The 27,937-nt window shown below is 43.9% G+C and overlaps 2 protein-coding genes across 7 annotated transcripts in view; one reads left to right on the top strand and one right to left on the bottom strand.

Moving 5' to 3' along the window:
- Positions 1-22,823, top strand: part of ROS1 (ROS proto-oncogene 1, receptor tyrosine kinase) — a 90,044-nt gene extending 67,221 nt beyond the window's left edge. Inside the window, exons 44-46 of one of the 3 annotated variants that reach the window (XR_008449347.1) lie at positions 9,453-12,702; positions 14,564-14,613; positions 22,757-22,823. Coding sequence is in view for 2 of the 3 variants with exons in the window: in XM_054063736.1 (XP_053919711.1) it covers positions 9,453-9,598 (146 nt within the window). In the remaining variant the exon portion in view is untranslated. Of the gene's footprint in view, positions 1-9,452; positions 13,907-14,563; positions 14,614-22,756 lie in introns of those variants that run through there. The other 2 variants (XM_054063737.1, XM_054063736.1) reach the window with 2 other exon arrangements.
- VGLL2 (vestigial like family member 2) lies at positions 16,962-26,762 on the bottom strand. Of its 4 annotated transcripts, none has more exons than XM_054063747.1 (4): positions 26,570-26,762; positions 24,182-24,467; positions 21,883-22,395; positions 16,962-20,792 (listed from the first exon to the last, which is right to left on the bottom strand). In XM_054063747.1, exons 1-4 carry the CDS (start codon positions 26,648-26,650, stop codon positions 20,752-20,754), a joined length of 921 nt encoding a protein of 306 aa, XP_053919722.1. In that variant the 5' UTR covers positions 26,651-26,762; the 3' UTR covers positions 16,962-20,751. The 4 variants fall into 4 exon arrangements, with proteins under 4 accessions (XP_053919722.1, XP_053919724.1, XP_053919720.1 ...); XM_054063749.1 differs by lacking the exon at positions 26,570-26,762 and adding an exon at positions 24,645-24,957 and having other exon boundaries at positions 16,963-20,954; XM_054063745.1 differs by having other exon boundaries at positions 16,986-20,954; positions 26,570-26,758.
- Between the last annotated feature and the right edge of the window lie 1,175 nt (positions 26,763-27,937).

Here is a 27,937-nt window from a genome sequence, read left to right as displayed (position 1 = left end):
CTGGAAGCTAGGAGTCTCAACTAAGATGGTCTTCTAGAAATCTCTATAGTTGGGAGGAGAAACAGACATCTCCAGAGAGTGACAAGTCACATGTTTTAGGCATGTACCACGGCAAGAAAGGGATCACCTTTCTACTTTTCTCTCCACTGAATCTAGATTACTTGTCATGTTTGACTTGGAGACATCATCTTAGACTAGATGCTTAATTGTCAAATGGCTACAGAAACACAGAATTCACTGGACACATGGCCGTGCAGATGTAGCGGTTTGCATCTACTCCTGAGCTAGTGTGGCTTCCTAGCTGAAACATCTTTACTTTGTGTTCTCTAACTCCATGGGCAAAAGAGGCATGAAAACTAAGGGAGCTAAGAAATTCTCATGGCATTATATCTATATCTGTTAAAATCTTTAGTGAGGCTGTAGCTTTTAAATACAAGCCTGCCTCTCTGGTGCTTGGAGTTGGGGAAACAGGTTAGAACATAGGTGGTTGCCCTTTCAGTGTAGCAGGTCTGGCACAGATATAATGTACGACGATTTTAGCTTGAGTGCAAAACTCTGCTTTGCATGTGCCAACTAAGCATGATCTTTCCCTGATGTTAACTCACTTAGTCTAGGCAAATTGTTACTTATACTGAAATGACGATCTATATTCTTAATGCAAAAAACCCCATTCTTTTGCCAAAATTTCAAGTTATGCTATATAGCAGAATTCACAGAGGAAAAAAAATACATTGCTCTATTTGTATGCCGGGGACAAAAGTAACATTCTTGGATATGGCCAAGATACTGAAAAGGAAAATGTGGATCAAGACTTCTGTGAAAAGTTTCAGTTTGAATTAAAAATTTGAAAAAAATGATTTACTACAGAAAATGGAGCTATGTAACAGACTTTTAGGGTAGTCTTAATACTAGTGATATTCCATAATGTATCATAGAATCATAGAATTGTTTCATTGGAAAAAATCTTTGAGATCGTGAAGTCCAATGATACTTGTCCAGTCCAAAGCCATATTCCTGAGCACCTCATCTACCCATCTTTTAAATACCTCCAGGGATGGTGACTCAACAGGTTCTAGTGCCTGATAACTCTTTTCATGAAGAATTTTTTCCTGATATCTAATCTATACCTTCCCTGGTGCAACTTGAGGCCATTTCTTCTCATCTTGTAACTAGTTACCTGAGGGAAGAGACCAACACCCACCTCAATACAACCTCCTTTCAGGTAGTTGTAGACAGTGGTAAGGTCTCCCCTCAGCCTCCTTTTCTCTAGGCTAAATACCAGTTCCCTCAGCCACCTCTCATAATGCTTGTTCTCCAGACCCTTCACCAGCTTCGTTGCCGTTCTCTGGACAAGGTCCAGGACCTCAATGTCATTCTTGTAGTGAGGGGCTCAACACTGAACACAGTATTCAAGGTGTGGCCTCACCAGCGCCGAATACAAGGGCAGAATAGCTTCCCTGCTCCTGCCACACCGTTTCTCGTACAAGCCAAGATGCCAGTGGCCTTGGCCACCTGTGCACGCTCCTGGTTCATGTTCAGCCATCGTCAACCAACACCTCCAGGTCCTTCTCTGCCAGGCAGCCTTCCAGCCACTCTTCCTCAAGCCTGTAGCACTGCACAGGGTTGTTGTGTTCCAAGTGCAGGACCCAGCACTCAGAGTTGTTAAACCTCATCCCATTGGCCTCAGCCCATCGATCCAGCCTGTTCAGATCCCTTTGTAGAGCCTCCCTACCCTCAAGCAAAGCAACATTTCCACCCAGTTTAGTGTCATCTGTAAAGGGTGGATTTGATCCCTTCAACCAGGTCATTGATAAAGATATTGAACAGAACTGGACTCAACACTGAGCCCTGGGGGACACCACTTGTGATGGGCCTCCAACTGGATTTAACTCCATTTATCACAACTCTTTGGGCCCGGCCATCCAGACAGTTTTTAATCTAGCAGAAGGTGCGCCTGTCCAGGCCAACAGCAGCCAGTTTCTCAAGCAGAATACTGCAAGAAACAGTATGCTATATTCAAGGAATGTACTGGTGGTGGTCACTTTTTAAATCAGACTCCATTAAGCCTGTTTGTAATAACCTGGTTGGTAAAATCTGGCCCACTATGCAAAACAACACAATTCAATGCAGGCAGAGCTTTGGCAATAGCTCTCAGAGCCAGGCTGTTTTGCTCAGCACACTCTCTTCCTGAGCCTTACTCTTTTCCCTACCAGCTGTCCTATTCTCTCCGTGGCTCCCCCCTATTCTTTGCTTTTTAATAGGCTCTGCCCAGCTGTTGTTGCCACAGACTCACTGCTGGATCTGCACTGGGATGGGAAGACAAAGCAACTGTTTTCATGCTTCCATTCAATGTTTTCACGCTTCACTTCTCAAAACTTCTCCTTAACTTCTCCTCAGACTTATTCAGTGATTTTTCACAGAGGGAATGACTATCAGGAGACAGTATAGCTTGAATTTTATTCATATAAGTATCACCCATCCTTTCATTTAAATATATTTTAAAAGACTAGACACTTGATAAGCTCTTTTCATGTCCCTATAATGCACATACTTATTCCCCCATATATCCATAGTTTATCATAGGTTCTCTCCCCTTTTCCAAACTGTAGTCTTTATAAGCCCTTTAATACCCTATGCTGTGTACTTGCCTGAAGACTTAGAGTCCTGTAATATCTTAATATTGCTGGATTATCTGATTAGGACAGATGCATGTCAGTTTTCTGTAGCTCTCCTGCCTTAAATTAATTCAGCTGTTTTTCTGCCTGCAATGTAAATCTCTTGCAGCAGAGTTCATCAAAATGTGGACTTCAGAAGTACCGTTGATTCAAGCAAGAACTGGCAATTCAGATTCTAGTCAGACCTCCAGACTAAAATTCACACTCCTTTATGGCCCTGCTGTAAATAGTTTGAAGCATGGAACAAATCTCAGTCTATGATTTGTACAACTCTGTATAATAAGTGAGTGATTTTTTAAATAACTAAGATTGCATTCATTTTTAGTTTGGTCTAAATGAAGTTGTGCTTGTCTTTGTAGTAGTAGTAGAAAGATGGGTGCCAAAACAAATAATCCAAAACACTTTTCCATGATGGATTGTTCTGGACAACATTTTCCAAAAATGTTAGGCGGTCATTGGCCTTTGGTGTAATGAAACTCCAGTCATGAGCCTCCGGCCAAGAAATGTTTGCTCTCACCAGGAGACTTGGTTCCAAAAGAAAGAGCCAAATGTCAAGCAAAGTGAAATGACAGGCCTCAAAATAACTGTGATACTTAACCCTATATGGAATCATATATCATCCAGTTTCTGTTGAGCCTTACCTATTTGTCGGTAGCCACAACTTTAGTACATCTGTATGTGCTATTGGTACTGTTTCATAGGTAGGAGAGCTGGAAAACTTTAGATTTTTCTCAACATTGATGCCAGTGCAGTATGACGTGTGGATTGTGAGTATAGGCAAACTAATACAAGTAGTATGTTGATGGTCTGGACAACATACTAACAGAAGAGTATGGGAATGGCAAAAGGGACGCTGACTTTGTTTTTGCAAGAGTTACCCTTCTAAAGCAGGCATCAAGTGGCAATAAATATGCCTGAGCAATACCAGCAGCTACTGGCACTGCTGGTTTGGAAGGGAGGGAATCAGTCAGAGCTGGGAATGGGTCTACCAGTTTTGAGCTTTTCCTTCTTGCTCTTACAGGACATTGATTATGGACATTAAGTATTAGTAACAGTTTTTTGAGTGAAGGAAGGACTATATAACTGCAGGGCTGAGACACCAGTGGGTTTTGTATCCCATGGAGAATGAATGAGCAGAGGTCCTATCTCCTCATTCATTGCTGAAAGACAAGCTACTTTCCCGTCGGTTTCAAGAAGTGCAAATGAAATGTAATGAACCAGTGTGGTAACAGGATGGCCCTGCATTGCTGTAAAAATAACTAGTCCATCTATTTTCAGATATCACTTTTTACATTTGCACATACAAGACCGTACTATATTTTTTCACGTCCCAAGTGTGCCCCTTTACGGATGGAAACACCTGTTTGTTTTGGCAAACTTCTTTGCCGACATCAGACAACTGGGCATTAAGCAGCTGGAGTGACTCCTTGCCTTTATGACCCAGGGGGACTATTCTTATCAATGCTGATCCCCACAATCCCTTTTGGACCTATAAGGAAAAAATGCATAATTGCTCAGAAGCTGTGTTGGAGCACCACACTCCTACTGTTAGAAGAGGCTCCTCTGGTGAGAGGAGACGCAGGGTGGAGCCTAAGAAATCCAGAGTAAAAGACAGAAACACATTTGGCCTCCGTCCCATCATTTTTAAATGCCTGAGCTGGAGGTGTTGCTTGAAAACAATTAGACTTTTGCAATGTTTCATTTTTTGTTTTTCTTTCCAAAGCCAGTCACTCTGTGTATTTAATTATTTCAGCAATGAAGACACTTGCTAGAAATGTCTTTTTTTTTTTTTTTAATCTTAGTGTAAAGCTTTGTATTGAAGAGATTTGATATTAAAATCTGGAATCAGTGATTTCACTACTAACTATATGTCTGCCTTCTCTGCTGTCTGAGTAGCACTGATTGCTGTTCCCTGTGTAAGTTTATTTTCATAAAAGCAGCTGCCTTTTAAAAAAAATGCCGCACACCTCTCTGAATTTAAAGTAATCACTTGGACAAACGGAAACTTCTCTAAAGCAGATGTGTTGATATGAGACATTTTTAATACCTTTTATCTAGACTCCTTTGTATTTTTCAAAATTCAGTAATCCTCTTCCCCACTTAGATTAGTGAGTGGCTGACCCAAAGCCAGTGAGGTCAGAGGACCAGGAGGTCAGAGAAAAGGCTTCTTCTAAAACAGTAAGGGGTTAAAACACTGCAGGAAAAGGGGGACTTGGTGGCATGATTGTTTCTTATTTGTCACCTAGACAAATGCTGTTTGATTCCAGAGAGTACACATGAACCATATGACACTGCAAGGAAAGTGATGCTAATATTTTGCCTTGGACTGAGGAAAAAACTCAGATTATATGATGTTATAAGAGCTGACATTTGTGTAGTATGAATGGATAAATATAAGTAACTAAAACTTAGGCACTGTATTTATGCCGTCTATCTAGGCTGCTTTGCAGTCATCAGAGAGTTGTAGACATGTTCAGGGGGTATTATGGTGTAAAGGTAAGGATGTGAAATAAGCATCTCCAAAAAGGGACTAAGTAATGGAATCATAGGATAGTTAGGGTTGGAAGGGACCTTAAAGATCATCTAGTTCCAGCCCCCTTGCCATGGGCAGGGACATCCCACTAGATCAGGCTGCCCAAGGCCCCGTAATTTCTCCTTTCTCTCTCCGTTGACTGTAAAGGCAGCCTAGGCAAGGACCTTAAATTGGACACGGAAGATCTGAGTGATTAAAACCCGTTAAAATGAATCCTGCCTTGAATCATTGAATCCTCACCTGGAGGAAAGGGTGTGTTTTCTTATTTATATAGCTTTATTATATTGCAGTGAATGTGAAACTGGTGTTTTTTTGGTGCTCTTATATTATAATGATAATAATTGAGATAATAAACAAGATAATATCTTTATTTCCCAAGACAATACAGATATTTCAGCCCACAAATCTCTGAAAAGTCTATTAAAATAAAACATAAGACAAGCAGTCAATGCTTCAAGTAGTTTAGTGCAGGATGAGTAAAATTCTCCCTTTTAGCAACTTTAGTGCCTGACAGAATAGCAAAGCTTGGTGAGTCACCCTCAAACCATGCAAGATCATATGCTTCATTAGACAGGAAACACAGATATATCTCCACTGATATATAATACAGAGTGGAGTATTAAAACGGATATATATTTCTTCTATTTATATTCTTACTGGCAATGTGCAGAAACTGGAACACAGCACCTCCGGGTCTAGGTGGCCAGCAGGTATCAGGAAAATGCGCTCTGCACAGGTTATCTCCTTGAGCTAACTAACATAGCTGAGATGGTGAAGTCAGGGTTCAATAACCACCTTTTTCACCCTTAAGTACACGTCATCTAGCACTTCTTTTGAATATATTCACTGTGGGTTGCATCTTTCAGCCATGCCAGTTAGTCAGACAGTTTCTTATTTACTAGCATGTACATTATAGGATGTGGACAAAGGGCAGAGCATGTATGGGAAAAACAAGTGGATATTAACAGGAAAAAAATAAATGTGGCTGCACTTCTGAATACCATATCGTATTGAAGGTGCTAAGCATCATAGGAGATTATGTTACCCAGAATTAGTAACATCTCATGCTGACTGCTTAGCTGGTGTAAATCGGTGGCATCCCACTGGTTTCTATGGAGCTTTGTTAATTTGCACTAGCCGAGGATCTGTCCCTGAAATAGCTGTAATTGAAGATCAGCATCTCTAGATCAGTTTGTTCAGCATCTTCCGATCAGTTTTTCTATCAACATTTTTTTTCTTATTACATATTGTCACCTCCTGAACTTAAACACTGAAACTCCCATCCGCTTATCAAGACATCACAAAAATTTGCACCCTTCCAGGCAGGACTTCAAAACATGTTGTGAGCCCACACAGTCTACCAAGCAGTGAAGGAAAGACACTCTACAGTCGTGAGGCAGGATACGTGACCAAACTCCACAAGCTCCACGAGCTGACTGCCCTGGGGCAGGAAGCAGTTGACTGAGATTGGGAAGGGGAAAGCACAGATTTTAATCAGGTTAGGATTGGTCTCCTCAGAGGAGGCTAAGCAAGCAAACTCCATCCCTCATTAGTATGACTCAGGCGATCACAGTTTCTTGTGTCAATTAACTAGAGGCTCTCTAGAGTAAACTGCCTGCCCTGGAAGACTTGTGTTGTAATTAATTTACCTGCAGTTTGGCTCAGACGCTGTGCTTCAACCTCACCACTACTAGGAAAAGTGTCCAGCAAGGTCAAAGCTACAAGCATTTAGGACCTGAGACAGGTATCTATGCAGGTACAGTGCAGAGCTTTTAATTCGCCATTTTAGATATTGGAAGCAGTCTATTGGAGAGAGCACAGAGCTCAGTGGGAATCTGCTTCTCAGCAGAGTATTTCTGAGTCTGTACAAAGCTCTGAACTGCTAGAGCTAGTCTGTCTCATGCCCTGAGATAGGTTGTTTAAAGTGAATGTGGGTAACTCTACACTATGCAGCAGTCTGCGGTGTAGGCAACTCCTCAGGATTTAAGCATTTGAAGTTGACTCCTCAGCACAACTTCAGATTCCATGAAGGTGTTCCTTGGGCACCTCCTCTTGGGGCATTTTGTTGGCTGGGATTTGCTTGTGAAATCTGAGGGGATCGCATCACATGGTTTATTCTGCATTTACTCACGTATAACCCAGCATGACTATACATCAATCAACTAATTTTAGCAATGTTAAAACTCAAAAGAAAAGAATGATGTGTCATGAATATACTGACCTGCCTTGCTACTCCAGCTTCTATCTTCCTTCAAATTCTTAATGTTTTTTTGGAATAGGTTTCCAAAGGTAATTCGTAATTCTCTGCATTATGGCTTCCCAGGGTGTTGGTGCTACTTCTAATTGTGACATTTCTAGGGGAATTTCACAACATACAATAATTATTTTCCTCATCTGCTCATTTTATGTATCTTCTACCTCCATTGATCATATAATTGAGCAAAAATTGTTTGCTAGCTTTGCTTACTTACATGAGAGGTAAGCTTTGCACTACATAGCTTGACAACTTTGTATAGACTTTTTTGACCTGTGTGGCAGAATTGTCCTAAGCTTTCATAGGTGCCGAACACTGTGCTAAGAGATGACACAACAGTGAATGAAAGGGCACTAGTAGTCAAAAATCTCATTTTGAAAGTGTCAATGTGGCTTATATGTGTCGTGTCATAACAGAAAAGACAACAACAGTCTATCTCTTGATAAGGTAAAAATATTCTGCAGATAGTTCTTCTTATATTGTCCCCAAAGCTCAAAAAGTAAAACCAAGGCAAAGTGTTTGATTTTTTTCAATTCTGTTTCTCGATAATGAGAAAAACAGTGGGGCACAGGCTGAAAAAGGATTATTATATTTTATATATTCTGTTGTTCTTCAGACCTGTTGGGGAAAGAATTAGTAATGTATCTATATATCTGGTAAAAATATCTCAGTGACCTCATACTCACATTTGTGTAAACATCACCTCATCAGTTCCAGATACTTATACAGGAAACAAATCTGAATGCTCCTCTAGTGTTCTATACTTAGGCAGGTCAGCCGGCATATGTCTGGTCTGTAAATACCCAGTTTTACTTGGGTCCTTATTTTAAGATTTCTCTCTTAAGAGTTTGCTGCAAACATGCCCTCAGCATTTCCCAGTGTGCCTTTTCCAAACAAACCTTCCCAAGAAGATTCCCATTAAAAGTTTTATTAAACAAAAACAAATACAAAGAAGAGCTGTACTGGTTGGCAAAGGCTTTGTTGGGACTGAATAAATATTGCTATAATAGTCTTGAACTCATAAAGTAAGTATCAAATCGTTTTTCATAGCTGTCAGTCACTGTGCTATGCAACCATAGTTTGTTTTATGTCTCAGCCCCCATCTTTCTAATGGATTTCTAAAAATCAAAATTCTCTTTCAGACTTCTCCTGGTAATCTTTCCTAATGGGCTGTAGCACGTGGAACAGAATTCTGACTGTATAGCTTGTGATCATAGTGACATATTAATTTGTATTTTTCTTGGTGCAACAACACTACATTTGTTATTCTTTTGAACAGAAAATCCTGAATGTCACGTGCTTAATTTTCCAGTTATGAAATAATAAAAAGAAGGGAGTGTAATAACAGAAGGTACATGTTACAAAAATAAATGCACAAAATAACAACTATTATAACCTGAGCCTTTAATGAATAATTTTTACATTTAAAAAAAAAAGATATATTCCCAGCAACAGATTGCAGGCAACTATGTATATGTGAATAGCATCAAATTAGGGAAAAAATACAAAGCTTTTAGAAATGGGAAAAACACTCTGGATTGCCAAGTTTGACTTTCTAGGAAGACAGAATATTACAAGCCCTCCCAAAAGATAGTATAGAATGATTTAGTAGGGAGAAAACTGCCTATATTTCAGGATTGTTTAGCAGCAATATTAGCAGGGTTACATGAAGATACAGATTAAAATCACTTTGGCTTTATGCAGGCTGTCTTTACTACCAAAAGAAGCAAGTCAAGTATTCATAACTCTATTGCTGCCTCTGAAGGTATGAATGGTGATGACCGACATTCCCCAAGTGATTTGCTTAAAGCTATAATCCACACAGGCAATAGCAGAAAATAAATTTGAAACATCAGTCACTCTTTATGCCATCACTAGACCAGCTTTCTCCAACAGCTGCTTGATTTTGTTTGCTTTCTAACACTACATGTGTATCACTAGGCTTTCTCTTGTCTTTTTTTTTGTTTTTTTTTTTTTTGTTTTGATACAGATAGTGATGTTCCATGTGCAGATTCAGACAGCATTCTTTCAACCATGCTAATGGAAACAAGGAATCAAGAGGGCTTAAATTATTTGGTGTTAGTTAAAGAAGGCAATGAAGATCAAGGAAGCATCAATTCTGCTGAACTTAGTTAAGTCTGGTTCACTCCCTTTGAAAGAAAGAGGGAAAGAAGAGAAAAAAATGTACCAAAGAAGACTTAAGCCAAGGGAAATATTCTGCACATTGTCATACTTACGCAGATGCCTTGAAAAAAAACCAGCAACTCTCTAAAACACTAAAACTACCAGAAAATACCATAAGAGACTGAGTGATGTGTAGCAGAATAAGGCAACAATTACATATCTTTTGATTTTCTACATGTTATGGCTTGGGTGTTTCACAGGGCATAGTTTAAGGCAATAAAACATGTAATCAGACAGCAAGTGATTTTACTCCGGTATTGATTAAATTTACACAATCACAAAGGCCTCAGACACAGGCAGTCCTTCCAAAAAGGAACTACTGGTACGCTGTTTCAAAGAAGGGATCTAGTCATTCAGGGAAAGAAAAAACAGTTGAAATCTAGCCTCATTGTGCACAAACAAGATTTTACAAATTGAAAAAGTAGCAGAAATTCTTGTTGTATTTTTATGAACTACAAAACAGAAAATAATTAAAGAAGGGTGACTGAGTTGTCCACTGCTGTGGATGACCTATTTAATTGTTTAATTTAAACAAATGTTTGCAATCATCTTGAACGTTAAATTGATTGATCTGTGAATCTAGACAGTCATATTTTCCTTTATTTCTTTTCCTTTCCCTTTTTTAATGTCCACCATCCTTGCTTATTTTTTATCAGACTGGGTGAAGGAAGATAGTTTTTCTTTATGTGTTTGGAGATCAAGTAAAAGCATGTAATAAAACTATATACAAATCACTACTGAATAAAAGGCAACAAAAGCTTTTTGTAATATTTCATCATGAATAGTAATTAATGAATTATGCAGAGCTATTCGCTGACATCTGTCAGGAAGCTAGAAACATGCTCTGTTTCTCCACACGAAATTTTGTCTAGGCAACACCTTTCACAGGCCTCATGACCACGTCTGTAATGTGATAACCCAAGTCGATTCAGTTTCATGTAGGTCTGAATTAGAAAAGAATCATGCAAGAGTCTATCCAACATGGGGAAAATGGGTTAGTGGGCAAGTATCAGTGACACACAGCAATCGAAAGTAATGCCCTCAAGGTCTTGATATAGATACAAATACCCAAAGTGGCATAGGAAGAACAGAGGGGAAGGTAAGTCCTACTTTGCCCACATTTTATAAGTGTTGCAAGACCAGACTAGTTTTATCGGAGGATTTATGACAGCATGATTAGGAAGAGAGTGTCAAGCTTAATGCACTCCCAATAGGTGAAAACTCAGGATATTGACCAGTGACCTGTGCCTTTTGCACTGAATAGCATGAAATGGATTGGACTGGATAAAACATAAATGTCTCGGTTCAAATCTAAGGATCCTGAACTACAATTTGCTGACTTCAGTGGAAGACACAATACCTAACCTTCGCTGTACGTGCAGTGATCTAAGGTATGCCTAGTGATACAATTTGTCAGCTCTGAGCATGGCCCTACCCATCACTCCATAATCCCTCTCTCGTTTCCTTGCCTCAGAGGAGTAAGTGTGCAAACACAACTATTCCACTGGATTATGGTAAAGCTGAATTGGATGTGTGCAAAGTTGCCTCAATTTAATCCATGTATGATGTTACTTGCAAATGCTTTCTTATTTCTTTATGTTCTCCTATCGCCTTTCTCTTGACACATCTTCATCGTTTCACCTTCTCTCTCTTACTGAAATCATGCTTTCTCTCTTCATTCACTCTCTTCACGATGATTCATGTTTTGATGGTCAACCTCTGTTCATTATCAGGACACCTCTTGCCTTCAAGCAACCAGCCTCTGAAGGCAGCGTTCATAGCTGCCTTTGGAGACAGTTGGGGAAAAACATATATAAAAGATGACAGGAATGAAAGACCTTTGAAGCCCATTCTTTCTTGGGCAAGGAAATGAGCATTACCTGGTCTGTGTTTGTCCCTGACAGTTGGCATCTTGTTCTGTGGCAGACCAAGAGGAAGAGTTAACAGAGCCTTGAGTTCAAAAGTCTTGACTTTCAATGCTATAGGTTTTTAAGTAAGTGCAAATGGGTTTAAGAGTGATAACATCATTCAAAGAAAATATGTATTTAGGGAAGAAAAGAATCCTGACATGCCAGAAAGGTTAAATGCAAGATAAAGGTAAAAATGGAGTAGTTGTGACCGTATTCATGCGATGTACTGCTGAGAGACACATCCTCAAGCATAGAGGCAATATCATGCATTTTTACCTTCTTTGTTTAAGGTGTATGGTGAGACTGTATCTAGAGTGTGATATCTATGTAGTAAAAGTAATTCTTTCTGGATTCCCTTGTAAGCCAGTGGAAGCTGCCTAAACAACAGGAAAAACTTCTCCTGGGAAGATCCTCTCTGCAAGAGCTGGAGAAAGCAGAAATTGGTGTCAGAAGTTTGAATCAGAAATGCATAGGGGTTCCTGTCAGCAATCCTATAAGCTTCTTTACAAAAGCATAATTCTGAGGCTGCTACAAAGCAGAAGAACACGGTCTTCACCTACTGTAAATGAGGCTAACTATATCAAGCCAAACTGATGTACAGCAGTGGAGAAACTGCTTCCAACTCTTTAACTTCTCAGGATTTGGTCTGAGACAGGTAGATGTATGCCCAGCCAACACCCAAGCAAAGGCTGGCTAATCTCCCTAAGGCACCTCCTCTCCATTTTATGGCACAAGACTATATGGTGTAGAATATCTCTTTCATTAGCTCAAATCATCTACCTAGAGCTATCTCTTCTCAACCTTTTGTGCACTCCTGGCCTATTCTAGGAGGGCAGAGTGAGAAGCAGAGGAGACTTTGATGCTGTACAAACACTTTTCAGCAATAACTAAAACATTGGTGGGTTAACAGTACTGTTTTGGTCACAAATCTAAAATGTTGCAGAAGGCAAGCTGCTATGAAGAAAATGAACTCCAGACAGACAAAGCACAGTCTATTACCTGCCCAAGAAGAGAAGACATGTGCCCCCAGGTGCTGAATAGGCATGTGCTAGGGAAGTCTCCGGGTTGCAGCTGGTTACTGTCTCAAGCTTTTCCTTGTTCCTTGATGCCAGCACAGACACTTGGCGAGACCACTGAGCAACAATGGTGAGTATGCCACACGATGGGATATCACACACAACCCATAAGTTCTGTGCTCTCAAATGCCAATGACTGAACTCTGAGCCATGCTTGGACAGAGATGGACATAGTATGTGGCTTTCGCTGGCTCATTTAATCTCTCAGCTGCAGATTGACATCCATATGAATGGATGAAAAAAAACTTACTGCTACCTATGAATGGTATTTACTACAGCATAACACAAATGCTGTGGTGATTAATCAAAGTTTTTAAATTATTTTGTAAATGTGAAGGGCCAGGGCAGGTATTACTTATTCACTGCGGCAGCATTTTCAGTGGCATCAGTTCTAGGTCTGCTATCTTCAGTCCCCTTGGCCAACAGCAGGTGGTAACAACCGATCATTGAGGTGTTTCTTTTCTTCAGGGGTGCTTGCAAGGGCTTTTGAGTTGGCGCATATTGATGACCAGATCTATCCAAAGCCTGTGTACTCCAAACTTTCCATTTGGGACAGCCAAGATCCTACATAGGAAAGAGCAATGCTTTATGACAAAAATATTTGGCCCTTAACTAGGTCAAGGTTAAGAGTTACAGAAACTTTGCATGTAGCTGCTGCAAGATATGCCAGGCTTCAGTGGGTTCATCCACTTACACTTATGTGCTGCAGAGGATGTTCTTAGCAGTTTGACATAAGCTATGGTAGCATAGCTGTCAAGATCTCTGAAGAGAAAACTTACACAGCCTGACAAAAAGGATTTTTTGAGCTATGGAAGGCAAAAGATGTGTTTGCTTTTATCATGTAGGACTGAAAAACATAGGTGTTAAGATGATTGCTTTGCGTTTTTCGTATTTAACATCAGTCTCACCTTTTCTGGGAGACTTTATTGTCGGTCATTCAACAGTATCATCCCAAGATTCAGAGAACTTAATAATTAACAACAGAAAGACAAAAGGTTGTGCAGCTACATTGCTAACACAAGTGTTTTCTATCAGCCTTGTTTGCTAGGAAAAATAAATTAGTGGTGGGGACAAGAAAGGCAAGAGCTGAATTCACCACAGCCTTGCATATCTGAGAAGCTCAAGACAGGGCCCAGGGCTGAGGCTGAAGTAGCTGTTCCTCAGCTTTCTCGGCACCCTAGGCAAGAGAGACTAGTCAGACCCTCCAGATGACAAGGCCCCTTAAAATGTGGTTCCCTCACTACCTGTATGGAAGGGCACACAGATCTTTACAGCAGAGCTGCCGCTGCCTTGTTTCGCACAACTGTTTCCAGCACAGAAAGTTTTACCATCTATTTTAATAGACTAACATCCCTCTCTATTTCTTTGTCTTTGACATCTGTGGGATGCTGCCTGTGATAGTTTGAGCCCTCAAGGTGGCTCTGCTGTGTACAACTGGGTGAAAACGATTCATTGTGATACAGATTTAAGATTACTTATTTTAATAAGACTTATGAAGGCAATCTTTCTTGTAGATTCAAATTTGCCTCTTTCTACACAAAGGTGATCTCAATTTGCCTATAACAGACGTGAAAATAGTTGTTATAGAAAAGAATGTTGCAAAATAGCCCTGACAGGTCTGTTGATGTTTAAAAAGTTCTAATTCTCCTTGATTTCCTTTAATTGATTTTTGAAAGCTTTTCTTACACACACACACTGGAGTGAATTGCAAGAGCTTGCATACCAGATGGATTTTTCAAGCGACCATGGGTCTATTTATAATAACACTTGGCACTTCTAACTGACATTATGTTTTAACTCTAATAAATAACAAGAAACCCAGTGTATCACAGCCAAGTGACTATGCCAAAATATTATCATTATTGCCAGTGACAGGACTGATACTGCCGTATAAAATGACCTTTTTTATAACGTGTTAACTTCTTCTTCAGGTGACGACTTCCATTTGGAGGACGTTCGTCGCTGCCTTATATCTTTTACGGTAAGAATGGAACTGTAAAATAGCCACTCTCTGTTTGGATACTGACCTTTTTTGCAATGATATTGACATAGCTGGATATTCTTCCTGCTTTTTTTTTAACCCCTATCTTCCCTGACAGTACAAGTCATTAGAGATAAGGCCCCTGAAATGCCTTTGTTGTCCTATGCGGTACAGTAAGAAACTATACTTACCTCTTCATTTATCCTACAGAAAACTAAATGGAGTTTTGACATCATTTTGTAGCACCAAAATCTCACTACTCTGATTAAAATCCTGGCGTATTTCTCTTCATGTATCCAATTTTCATGACTTTCCAGAAGGACTGACTATGTGTAAGTTCTCAGTAATTTCCAGTCACAAACATGTTTAGATTTGTCTTACAGAGAAGCAGAGAGGTAGAATCTGGGAGTCACAGAATTAACCTTTTATGAGATCTTCTCTCACATCTTTGTGTTTCTTCAATCTGACATCACCGCATCCCCAGTAAAATCTGCTTACACAGCACAGCCTCAGGTTCTTCAAGCAGGACCTTGCCAGCTTTGTTTTTGTCTTAGTTTGTCTGCTGACATAATCTTTGTTATCTTAACAGAGGTATCACTCCATAATTTTTTATCCTACTACTTAAGGCACAAAGAATTATCCTCTATTGGAATCTACTAAAACAAAATTATATGCCATGGTAAACCATAGTCAGTTGTCAAATACATCCTCCTGTCTTCCGCACTCAGAAGAGGCTCTTGGCTTTAGTGCCAGCATCACCAGGTTAGATGCTGTCATTTCCCTTCACAGAAACAAGCTGAGAATCATAGAATTGTGGAATGAAAAAGGCTGGAAAAGATCTCCAACATCATCAAGCCCAGCTGTGTGAAGGGACTATGGATCCTACTTCTTGCCAGCATTCAAGGCTGGCATTTCATAATTAATACAGACATCAAAAACGAAGGAAAAATGATGCATTTAGAAATGTTTGTACATGTATGCATGTGGTCTTGCAGAAGTAAGTTTAGGTGGTCAGTAAGGAAAAGGGTTTGACCTTACTGTAGCTCAGTTGTCAGGCCTGCATGCAGGTGTCATACTGCCACCAAAATCAAGCTCTCCTACTCCTCACTTTTGGGTTGCTCCTAATTTTTTTCAGATCTTTTCCCTAGGTAGTGCTTTCTGAAATGCCTTCCAGTTTCTACATAAAAATGAATTTCCGTGGAAAAGTGTTACTGAAAACCTCTTCAGCATTCTTTGATTCAGTTTTATGTTACGTGATGGGTAAAATGCTTGATCTTGATGGATGGTGACAAAGTCACTAGACCTGCAAGAGCCCTATGGTAATCATGTTTGTACAATTGTGTTTTGGCTCAGATCATAGATTTCTGCAGCTTCAAAGTACTATGTATGTTCCTGACGCATGAGAAGCAAACAAAGAAATGTAAGAAACAGCTTTTAGAAGACAGGCCTACATGCAAAAAGTTTGCACAGTGACTAAAAACTTCTGACTGCTACTCTAAGGGCTACGTAAATAGGAAAACTGCAAATTCTTATCAGATTTATGTGGGTTTTTTACAATTGCAAGAGTGGCAAGTTAAGTAGCAAAGCAAAACAATAAAGTGCCCTGGGAAACACAGTCCTAAAGAAGGCAAACAAACCCAAATATAAGTGCCCTCTTAAACATGAGATTTACTTTTTCTTAGCAGAATAAACTCTCTGCCTTGACTATCTGTGCTCTCACTGAAGTGGAGGTCATGGCTAGTGACAACTGGGAGCTGTTCCTGAAGGCTCTCTTTCCTTTTTAGGTTATGAGGGTCTTTGTGTGTTTAGGATAATATGATTGACAGCTCCACTCCGGCCCCAATTAGCACCCTATAATTTATTAGCTTCTGCTTTCAGATTGTGCGCTAACTTCACAAATATTTCAACCACGGAAACAGCAGCTATCAAGTGTCTCTTTCCTGATCCAGCTCCCTGGGACTGCAGTTAAATACAAGGAGGGAGCTGTGCAGGTCTGTCAAGAGAGAATAATCATTTGTGTCTGTGTGCAACTGGGGCTGTCGCAACTCTTTAGGACTCAGCTTATGGAAAATAAGGTTGTTCCACTGGACTGAGGATTAGTGCTCAGTTCCAGCCAGAAGCCAAGGAGAGGAGAAGTGAAGAAGAGAGGGGGGTGCGATGAACGAAGAAGGTGCCTTGCAGCTGTACCTGGGCCAGGTGGGGCAGGAGCGAATGTACCATGTAGTGGGGAGATGAGGCACCCTCAGTAATGTCCAGCGTGGTATTACTACTCCTAGTGGGACAGCTCTTCTGTATGGTATTTTTTCTGCCTTTAACATAAATGAAAATAAGCATTTGACACATCTCCAAAGAAACTCTACAGTCCTTGGTCAGTCTGTGTTTTTGTGAGCTGCAGTCAAGCACAGACGCCTGTGCATGTGAGTGGGGCTGAGGGGTGTGCAGTACTGCACCCCTGTGTCCCTGCACTCCGTGTGGACTGCTCTAGAGCTTTTGCCTTCTTCCTCAGGAGAGCGTAGGGGCAGGAGGAGGGGACACATCATCTCCCCATGTCTATTCCTTAAAATTTATGCTCAGTTTTCAGGCACATGATTCATGGATTTGTGTCTGGCTATGGAAGCAATAGAGGTTGCACTGCAAAGGGCTTTCCTCCGGTATAATAAGAAATGGCCTCGAATGGGGGGACCCTAGTAGCCTGAGCTGCTAGTCAGTACAGTCAGTTTAGAGAACAATCTAACTGTCCTGGGAACTAAATGAACAATGCAATTCCTAAGGCTGTAGCCCCAAACCTTGGGTGCAAAATGAAGTAAAGCTTTTTCTTTTCCTTTAATTTTTTTTCATTTTTTCAGGTTTTTTTAAACTAGTCAATATTCTCATTTCCCTAATCCTGCAAAATCAATACCTAACTCTTCAAATAATGGCACTACAAGTCTCTCTCTTTCCCCTGCTGCAACTGTTCCTCTGAGTGGCAGGTCAGGAAAGCCAGCCAGGACACCACAATCCCCTAGAGGAGCTGGCTCACCCTCCTGTAATCAAAAGGGCATGTTAATTACAAACCATGCTCAGAAAAAGATGCACGCTAACAGCCAGTCAGAGAACCTGGCTGCATCCGAAGCCCCCAGCAGCATTTTCCTCTCTTCTAGGAAGGGACCACTCTCTAAGCCCTCACTATAGGTTGTCATGAACTTAAATAGGACTTCAAAGGGAAGGCGAGAAGGGACAACAGTCCCTCTTGACCCAAGGAGGAGACAGGGCAGATACATTTCCTCAGAGACAGGCAGCACACAGTCCAGGGAAGGCACAGGGTATTACTCAGACTCTCTTTCACCCTCTGTCTCCTCCCCTCCTCCTCCTTCACTCGAGGTCGAAGGAATATCCACAGGAAAACGAGGCAGGAATTAAGGTTGCCCTAAACCTCACCAACAGTAAATTGCAAGCGCAGAGGCACATATAGATGAGTCTAAAGAGGTCTGTACTGCGTCCTTGTAACTGCAGCTGTGCAGCAGCAAAATAAAGTGGAGAGCATGACCACAAATACCGTGTCCCAACCTAACTTCCATCTTTTCCTTGACAGATTATTTTTAAGCTTGAAACTTATTAAAAGGGTATTCTTCAGTGATTTCCAAAGTTTCAGTTATTTTCAGAATATTTCTAAAAAGTTGTTTGCATAGCATTTAACACCCTGAGCCACAATGTTTGGATGCTTTCACAATGCAACAACAAAAGAGTACCTGGAGAACAAAGGTCGAAACCAAAATTCATGTATTAATTGCACAAATTCTCATGCTTGTTACGTTCACAGTCAAAATGAATTGTAAATGCTAATGAAGTAAATGACTGGTTTGTGCTTACATGAATACTTCCAAATGTATTTGGGCCATATTGCCCAGCCTTTCTCATTATGAATTGCAGAGGAGAGGAGGAAAGAAGAAAAAAAAAATGAAACAATTGTGATGAAGCACAACCCATGCTGGAGCCAGATTAATCATTTTTTTAAAAAAACTTTAAAAACAGCCTAAAAAAATCTCCACAGTCAAATGCTCACAGAATGATCCTGTTATCTCCAAGCTTCTGCAGCAAGAAAGTTAAATGCCCCTTTTGGTTACTTTTGTTCTGCAAAGTGCTGCTGCCTTCTATCTTGATTTGCTTCAAATCTTTTTTTTTGTTTAACCGATAATATAAATTCTGGAGTCTTTTCCTTGCCCTTTACAGCTTGTCTGGTCTCTGGCTAATTGGAGGCCGAGGGTGAAATTCTCAGGGGTATGCCTGGCTGAAGGAATCATGTCAAGTCACCTCTTACTATTTGCCGAGCTCCGGCCAGGGATGCTCTGCACCCAGAGTATTTCAAAGCAGCTGCTTGCCAGCTTCTTATGGTATTTACTCACGCTGCCTTATCGTATTCTTACTACTGGGATTCCTATTCTTTGCCATAAACGCAGTTATTGCCATGCTGAAACCTAAGAGAAGAGAGTTTTCGTTATTCATAACTCCATTTCTGACACATGGCAAACATTACGCCAGATTATGTAAGAGTGTCAGAAGGTAAAAACTCTCATCACGGCACAAAGTTCATTTTCTGCTGTGGCAGAGAAGTAATGTTAAGATTTTCCTCTTAAAAGCATTGAACTTTGTCAGCTGTCAAAAACATTACATTAAGGAAAAAATAGAACAAAACATAGCACAGTATTGTTGGGATTAGATGCTGAGCCTGTAAAAATGTCAGCTTTTAAATACTAGAGGAAACTGTAATTTCTGCACTCTTTCATTAATTGTTCATCACCTTACAAGAGCATTTTAATTTATCAGTGCAACAGCAATGCTGAATGATACAGTTCCCTCATATCAGCTTTATGAAGAAACATTTGTTGTTGTTTTGATTATGATTATGATTACCACTATAAAGCAGCCCCGTTACTTTAACCCAGATACACTGTACGCTAAAATGTAGCACTGCAACACCCTTGCATTTTCTTATCTTTTGTATTTAACACTGTATTTTTTCTCAGTAAGAAAATATTTTCAACTGCTAGGATTTCTATTTATCTTTAATGCAAATTAATAAAATATCTCACGTCATCCACACGACAGGTATATTTCCTATTTCATTCTGAAATTTCCAGTTTGCCTCATTTCTCTTATTTAGCTTTAATTCTTCATAAAAGCACACAGAGTGAAAGGAGGAGATACCTTTAATGCAACTTTCCTACTGTTAAACAGGTATCTTATTCCCCCTTTCAAAGAAACCAAAACAAAACAACTATTAAAGTGACAAAATGAGAGCAACAGGTAGACAAAGAGAAAAGTTAGAGGCAACTCAGACCTATCATTCATCATGTCCCTTTGCTTCTGGTGTTCCCCTTAAAAAAGGCTGTTGGATTGAGGGTGAGCCATTCTTCACTGGTTTCCTTCCTCCCCCTGCTAGAAAAGGGTTTTACTTTCATCAGAAAATGTTTCTTGTAAAAAAACCAACCAAACGAAAAAAAACACAACCAACCAACCAATATATATCCAATGCAAATGTTCTGCCAGACTCTGAGAAGTGCCACCTTGGTTTTCATCTTTCTAGGGGCTGAGCAGTTGTGCATGGAACAGCTGCACCTCTGTAAGCCGAGGGCAGCTGGCCCTGGCCAAACACTTGCCACTCACAACCACAAAGCTGAAAAACCAGACCAGTTCCTCGATAGTCCAAAAATGTTTATGAGTTCCAGTTTCTTCTCCTTTCACTTTTCTTTAATGTAAAGTAAAATTCAGTTCAAAACTGCTAAGTAGCTTTCCCATGTTTGTATTCAAGAAATAATTTTCACTTCCATAAAAAAATATTCACACCACTAAAAAAAGACCCCCACGATTTCCTCTGCCCCCTGTAAGAAGGCCAGTGGTTTTGCACCACCACCCATGACGTCATTTGACTCTTTTAGAGCAGTCTGACTGCAGTTCTGGGTGTCAGGTCTGCTTAAACAGAAGTTCAAAGTCTTTGGCTCTTCTCTTGCAACAGATGGATTTTCCTTTCCGAAATAAGTCTAAAGTAGCGTCCTTGTAATGCCAGGTCCTTTTAAGTCCTGTTGTCTTTCCCCGAGCTGCAGGGCCATGGTGGGCTTGGAAAAGGGCAAAGGGAGATCTGGGAGTCTTTGAGTCAGCACATCAGCTCAGAAGGGATCCACCACAGAAGGAGTAACGGCGAGCTGCAAACCAAGATCAGAAGCTGTTACAAACTGACCCGATTTCAGCTCTGAATGCCACCATGCCTAGCAGGCAGAGATCTACAGGGGAGAGCCAGGGCAAGAAGAGTGAAGGACAGCTCTAAAACCAGTATAGATCCTTGCTTTTATCCTGATGCTGCAAACCTGAGAATGGAGAGAAGAAAAAAGGGAAGAAGAAAAATAGGTACAGGCCGTTAAGGACAGAGAAAGACAAACTGCAATTCTGCCAGCTGAGATCAGAGAATCAATCTGAAGTATAAGTTCCCAAGAGCCCCAAGAGGCCATGGAGAAAGGAGAAGAGCCCAAGCTAAACCGCAGGCAGGCACACCTCCCTCCTGTGTAAAGTGAGGCCGCTGTCAGGAGACATTTGAGGCTGCAATAGCCCAACTTCAGCACAGAGAACCGCCACCAAGCAGGCTTTCCTCGCCTCTACAATCACTGACTCAGGAACTGTCACTACTGGCTGTGCCTGTGTTGCCTTTTTGTCACCACTATGGCCACACAGCCTTACTTCCAGGGATCCCACCAGGCACAGGATACTATTACGAGGGGGAAAAACATTGCCCTTTTTGTTTTATTCTCAAAAATTGTGAGAAAAAAAATAAATGAGAGAAGGTAATTTATGAAACTCTACTCTGGTTCCCCATGCTCTTATCCTCAGGGCAGCCCATGGAGGGGTGCAAGCAGTGACCTTTGTGGCAGCTGCCTCTTGGTTCCAGCTCTTGCTGCTCCAGGCAGGAGCAGGGCCAGGACAAGAGAACTTCAAAGCAACTTCAGGGCATGTTTGAGGATGCCAGAAATTCGAATGGTGTTGGGGGGTGTGACGTGTTGCTTTGTCCCTTCCTTTTCCACCCCTGCTTCACTTGCCTGGCCTAAGAGCCCCAAGAAGGGCACCCGGGACACAGGTTGGGTGTCTGCCATGGGGCTTCCACCTCCAGTTTATTCCCTCACATCAGCATTCCATCCAACAGGAGTGTCCATTCCCACTACTACGGATGGTGTGAGGTGGGTGGGGAGCACAGGCGCAGCTGAGCCAGGAAGAGACCTGGAGGGGCAGAGGGCAGCTCTTTACCTGCATCCACATTGAGGCCGAGGCTCTGTGCCATGTCCCCTGTCGCATTGGGGAAAGGTCCCGGTGTCGTCCAGGCTGCAGCAGTGCCCGCTTCACTCTTTCCCAGTTCGCAGGGGGGGCTGACGGGTGTGGGCACAGAGGCAGGGGTGAGGCGGTGGGGGCGGACAGAGGCGGTGGGCACCAGGAGCGAGCTGTAGCGGGGGTCAAAGTGAGGCCCGTAGACTTCATGCATGGCAGCGGGGCGGGGATAGGCAGTGCTCTGTGTCCCGATGTAGGGGTGGTGGTGGTGGTGGTGATGATGGTGGTGGGCATGGTGCCAGGGCTCGGGACCACCCTGGTGCAGGTGGCCATGCAAAGAGGCAGGTGCGTAGGGATCAGCAGCGGCGAAGGGCAGCTCACTGTGGGCAGCAGCTGCCAGAGGGCTGCTTAGGGTGGCTGGGACAGAGGAGGGCTGGTACGTGCTGTTCCAGAAGGATGGTGGGAAGCTGCGCTGGCTCATTGGGAAGGAGCCATCTGGGTGAAGGAAGCAGGAGACAAAGGAAAGGCAGCGATGAGCACACAGAGCAAACCCTGATCTCCTGATTCCCCCCCCAAATCAGCCCTTGCATTGCCCTTTATCCCCTCAAAAACTGCCAAACAGAAGAAATTGCTCCCATCGAGTACAGATTCCTTTCCAGCTGAACATCCAACATACCTAGTTCAGGGCTTACTCATGAAACTGAAACTATTTGCTCCAGATTTCTTACGAGTTAGGGAAAAGTCCATTATCTAAGGTGAAGGAAACTTCTGGTTTCCTCAGTAGGGCAAACGAAGTCAGAGCTATTATGCACTGCAACAATTTCCAGGGTTGAATTTTTCTTGTTTGTTTTTGTAGTAACCTGTCTAAGCATTTATGCCCTGCGCCTCGGAGGTTGCCTGACCCTGCTAGGAAAGCAGCTGCTTCCTCAGTGCAGTTTCAAAGTGGGCAGGAACAGCATGAGATGCGACTAAGGACCAGCATGAATTTTCTAAACATCTAGGGGTAATTCCCCCAACCCATTACAATGGACTTATGCCTGTTTCTTTGGTACATCACTAGCATGTTTTGGGAAGCATCCTGCAGAACTTTGGGGACTGGCAGGACAAAGGAAAAACACGTTGCATTTTCTTTACCTGGTAAGCTATGTGCAAGATGGACTAATAATTATTAAGAGCATGGAGATAGATATGACGCATTATTAATTGGGAATGCACAGTTTTCCTGAGATAAATAAAAAAGTGCTCCTAATAAACATTTAACAGAGGTATGTCAGTTCTGTGTCCTGGCATTACTCAGAAGAAAGGAAAGTGGTTCATGACAAGCAAAGAACTCTCCTGCCATCAATTTCAATTCTAGCACTGAATATCTTTTGCTTGTGAAATATTTAAACTACTATTTCATTCCTAGAATCTACTGACAGCAATTCATGGAGGGGCTGGGAAACCAGCTCTCAGCTGAGCAGGAGATGTGCAGCAGTAGAGAGGGGGTCTCTATGCAACTTGTTTGGTTGCCGTCCCCAAAACTCCAGTGATGTAAAGATGATTCAGTTCCCTCTATTGTCTCCCTACGCACAGGCAGCAGGGTGCAAACAGAAAGGCTTTTTTTCCTCCTAAAAAAGTCAAGTTCCTCATTTGGAGTACTGCGTCCTGTTCTGGAATCCTCAACATAAGAAGGATATGGAGCTGTTGGAACAGGTCCAGAGGAGGCTACAAAGATGATCAGAGGGCTGCAGCACCTCCCATACAAGGACAGGCTGAGAGAGTTGGGGTTGTTCAGCCCGGAGAAGAGAAGGCTCTGAAGAGACTTTATAGAGACCTTCCAGTACCTGAAAGGGGCTTCAAGAAAGCTGGAGAGGGATTGTTCATAAAGGCTTGTAGTGATAGGATGAGGAGGAATGGGTATAAACTGGAGAGGGGCAGACTTAGACTAGACATTAGGAAGAATTTCTTCACCATGAGGGTGGTGAGGCACTGGAACAGGTTTCCCAAGGAAGTTGTGGATTCCTCATCCCTGGAGGTGTTCAAGGCCAGGCTGGATGGGGCCTTGGGCAGCCTGATCTGGTGAGAGGTGTCCCTGCCCGTGGCAGGGGGGTTGGAAATCGATGATCTTTAAGGTCCCTTCCAACCCAAACTATTCTACGATTCTATGATTCCAAGTCGCCCGCGGCTGCCGGCCTGGGACCGCCCAGGGGCTGCCCGCCGGGCCCCCGCGGCTGCTGTGGAGGGGATGAGGGTGCCCTGGAGGGGGGTCCCCGCCGCCCCGCGCTCACCCCGCGCTCACCCCGCCAGGAGCCGGCGTTCCGCGCCGCCTTGGCGCTGCCGAGCGAGAAGCTGCTGGGCTGGCTGAGCGCCCGGCTGAAGTGCTCGTCCACCACGGCGCTGATGTCCCCTTGGAAGTAGGTGAAGAGAACGCAGCGGGAGTTGATGTACTCGGCCTCGGGGGGTCGCTCCTTCTCGGGGCTGCAGTCCTCCTCCTTGATGCTGGCCGCGGGGTGGCTGGAGAAGGAGCTGCTGGCGCTGCTGCCGCTCTCCGGAGCTTCTTGCATTTTGGAGTAAAAGGCGAGTTTCTGGAGGAAAGGGAGACGGAACGAACGAAAGAAGTAAAGAAAACAAGAGCCAGTCACGCAGCGGAGCGCAGCAAGGCGCGCTCCCGAGCCTTTCCCGAGAGGATGCAGAAGTCTGGTCCTCGGCTGCCCGCCGTACCCTAGAAGCACCCCCGCCCCGTAGCTGCGTTTCTGACCCACCTCGGAGAGGCTGCAAACACAGCGATAGGGGCCCGAAACCCAAAGATGCCGGCCTGAATGGAGCAAGACAGCCTCGGTGCGGGGCAGGGGCAGCCCAGCGGGGAGCCACACGCGCGGGTCCCCAGCATGAGGTCCCGCACAAGAAGGCACATTGCACGCCAGGTCCTGCCAAGAGGCTGAGATGCAGGGAGGGAGGCAGGGGGCGCGGGCAGGAGGGCTCGGACCCCGGCTCACAGCAATGGGACTGCGGGCAAAATCTGCCACAAAGAGTGTCCCGCAGCCTACAGTGGCGAGGAGGAAGGAAAAAAAAATATTCTAGGAGCTTCAAACGTATTTCAAGCCAAAAAAAAAAAAAAAAACAAAAAAAACCCGCTTTTCCTGGTCCAACAAGAAGCTCCAGGTATTTCCTGCAAGATTATGGTTGGACTTGATGATCCAAGAGGTCTTTTCCAACCTGGTGATTTATTCTATGATTCTATGATTATTCTGTTTTCCCTGCGTTCCTCTGGGTGGGAAAGCAGCGGGCCTTGGGAAGTTTGCTGGATGTTTCCCATCTTTTCTTTATGCGCTTTAGCGTGTCCGCAGCTGCTGGGAGTCTCTTAGAAATAAACGACAGGACGCCGAGCCCGGGCTTGGGCGGTGGGGGAATCTCGGAGCGGGCGGGTCAGAGCCCTGGACCGAGACACGCGAGATATTTCATCCTGTCACTCCCTTCGTGACGACCGCCTTTCCACTTGGCCCCCGGCTTGGCCATTGAGGTAATGATCATCCCCCTAAATAATGTGTCACGAAGCCGTGTGCGGGAAGGGGGTGTCAAGGTAGGGGGAAAGACATCATTTGCTATTTGTAACAGGTATTCCGGCCCCGCTGCCAAGCGCCGGAGGTGCCGCACGGGCCGCCGCGCCGGGAGCTGCGCGGAGCCTCAGCAGCGGGGGCTGCTCCCTTCCCCCGCCCCGGGCTGCTGCTGCCTCTATCCATCCTCTTTTTCGTTTTGCTGGGGGAGGAAAGAATTCATTTCAATGAGGAAAAATAAGAGAAACGCAGAGGGCGAACGAGAAAGCGGTGATGCAGCAGGTGCAGCCCTGGGAATGGAGCGCGGATCCAAGCGGGACAGTGCGAGCCGCGGCGGGGGCAGCGCCCCGCGCACCACGGGCTGTCCCTGCCATGAGACATCCGCGAGGCCGCCGGGATCCTGGTATCGAAATCCGGGAATTAATCGATACCTGCGGTGGCCGGGCGACCAGACGGGGCTCCCGGCCACCAAACCCCCGCGGGTCTCGCAGGGACAGCCACCACCGGGAGCCCCGGGGGACGGCACGGGGTCTCGCCTCCGAGAAGCCCCGGGAGGCGTGGAGCATCCCCACAGCCCCGCAGCCTAGCGGGGACCGGGGCTTCCTCCTCCCCTGCCAAAGCGGGAAAAGTTCGCAGCCTTTCGGAGGTGTCGCCTCCCGGACTTCCAAAGGGTAATTATGGAGCACCCCTCCAAGGCGGCTGCTCGGAGCGGCTCTCGGCGTAGCGATGTTCCTCGCCGTGCCCTGCAAACCGCGGCATCGCTGCCCCGAGCCGCCGCGCTCCGACGGAGTCCGTCCCGGGGAACGAAAAAGGGAAATAATAGTAATAATAATAGTAGTAATAATATTAATAATAAAATACCTAAAAAGCCATGGCAGGGTTAAAACCTCCCGCTCCCAAGGCAGCCCGCCGGTCGCCGGTCGCCGCCGGGGTTCGTACCCTGCCGAGCTCCGCCCCAAGGTGGGATACGGTTCTGCTCCGCTCACCATCGCAGGCTCCCAGATCTTCCCCCCTCATCCTTTCCCCTCCCCTTCTCCTTTTCCCTTTTTCCTTTTGGAAAGGCCCCAGACGGCCATCCTCCAGACGACACCCCTCCCACCCTCTGCCTCTCCCCCGCTGCCCCCTGCGAGTACCTGGTGGTAAGCGCTGTAGGCTGCTGCGAAGCAGGGCTGGGGAGGACCGTACACTTGGTACACAACATCCAAACAACTCATGGCTGGCCGCGGCCGAGAATTATTTTTTTCCTCGTGTTCTGCAAAGTGGAGCAATGCTTGGCGGGAGGGAGGTTCCCGGGGGTTAAGAGGCACCACTCATTGGTGGGAGGAGTGAGGGGGGGATAGACCGCGCTGGGCTGAGATGACACCCTCGTCCCTGCCCTCCTTCCCTGCCTCCCTCCCTGCCTATAGCGCGGCTCCCTTCGGCTAACGTGCCAGGACCGGACGGGCCCCGCGGCCGCCCGGGGAGTGTCACCCTCGTTCCGATGGGCCGTAGGGTCGGGGGAGTCGGGGAGAACCCCGTTTTGCAGCCGAGACTGCCTGAGAGCAGCTGGGGGGAGGGAAGCACAGGGGGAGCAGAGCGGCTCCCGGGGGGGGAGGTTTGCTCGGCGAGGCAGCTCGTCTCCCGCTGCCTTTCATTTCTTTTCATTGATTGCATTTCATGCACTTACGGTGCCGTCGGTGCCCTATCGGGACACCCCATCCTGCTCGAGCCCCCCAAATCCCACCGAGTCCCGCCTCCGCCTGAAAACGCCGCTACAGAAGTCAGAGAAAGATCTGAAGAATCTTAAGGAGGAAAAAACAATCGTTTCCCGAGGAGGAATCCCCCAGAAATTTTGAATCGTTGCAAATGCCAGGAATGGCGATGCTTTTGTATTTAGTAGAAACGAAAACAACGCCGAGGGTAAAGGCACGTGAAAAGAACAAATTGTCGTGACGGTAATTTACTAGGATTTACTCCCCAGCTCCGACAGAGAGAGGCGTGAATAGGTGAATGTATGCTAACTGCTCATTTTGACAGACGTGCATAGGAGGTAGATTAGTTTCTATCGGACACGTTAAGTTCTCATGTCAATAGCTACGCTGGAAATATTCAGCTTCACGGTATGGGTCACAGCTCCTGCAAAAAGAGACCCGTTTTAAGTTATGTTTTAAGCACGTGTAATGAAAACCCACAGAAAATACAAAAGAAAGAATATGACTTGTTTTTGAAATGTTGATTTTTTACAAAACCACGGGGAAAAATCTGAAAATCAACATTTTGTATTTTCAAGACTTGGAATTCTTTAATTAATTTTAACAGAAAATTTTTATAATTAAAAATTTGACTTTATTTTGTTTCCCTCAAAATGCAGTTTCCATATTCCATGTGCTAGGAATTGTTCTGAACACCAGTGCTTCGCCAAAATCATACATCAGTGCCTAATGAGCATAAGTTTCAATTTTTTCTGCACCAGGTGCAAGGTTTAAAATTCATATTGAAACAATTTCTTTTTCTTCCTCTTC

The sequence above is a fragment of the Cuculus canorus genome, chromosome 3 (assembly GCF_017976375.1).
Source record: "Cuculus canorus isolate bCucCan1 chromosome 3, bCucCan1.pri, whole genome shotgun sequence".
Classification (NCBI taxonomy): Eukaryota; Metazoa; Chordata; class Aves; order Cuculiformes; family Cuculidae; genus Cuculus; species Cuculus canorus.
The sequence above is the reverse complement of the archived record's forward strand: the minus strand, read 5'-3'. Positions and strand labels throughout refer to the sequence as shown.

Coding starts and splice junctions, on each gene's coding strand:
- VGLL2 (XM_054063745.1), bottom strand. CDS start 26,650: ATGAGTTGTTTGGATGTTGTGTACCAAGTGTACGGTCCTCCCCAGCCC. Junction 22,396..24,181: donor GAACGCCGGCTCCTGGCGGG/GTGAGCGCGGGG, acceptor TCCTTCACCCAG/ATGGCTCCTTCCCAATGAGC. Junction 20,955..21,882: donor CGGCCTCAATGTGGATGCAG/GTAAAGAGCTGC, acceptor CTCCATTCTCAG/GTTTGCAGCATCAGGATAAA.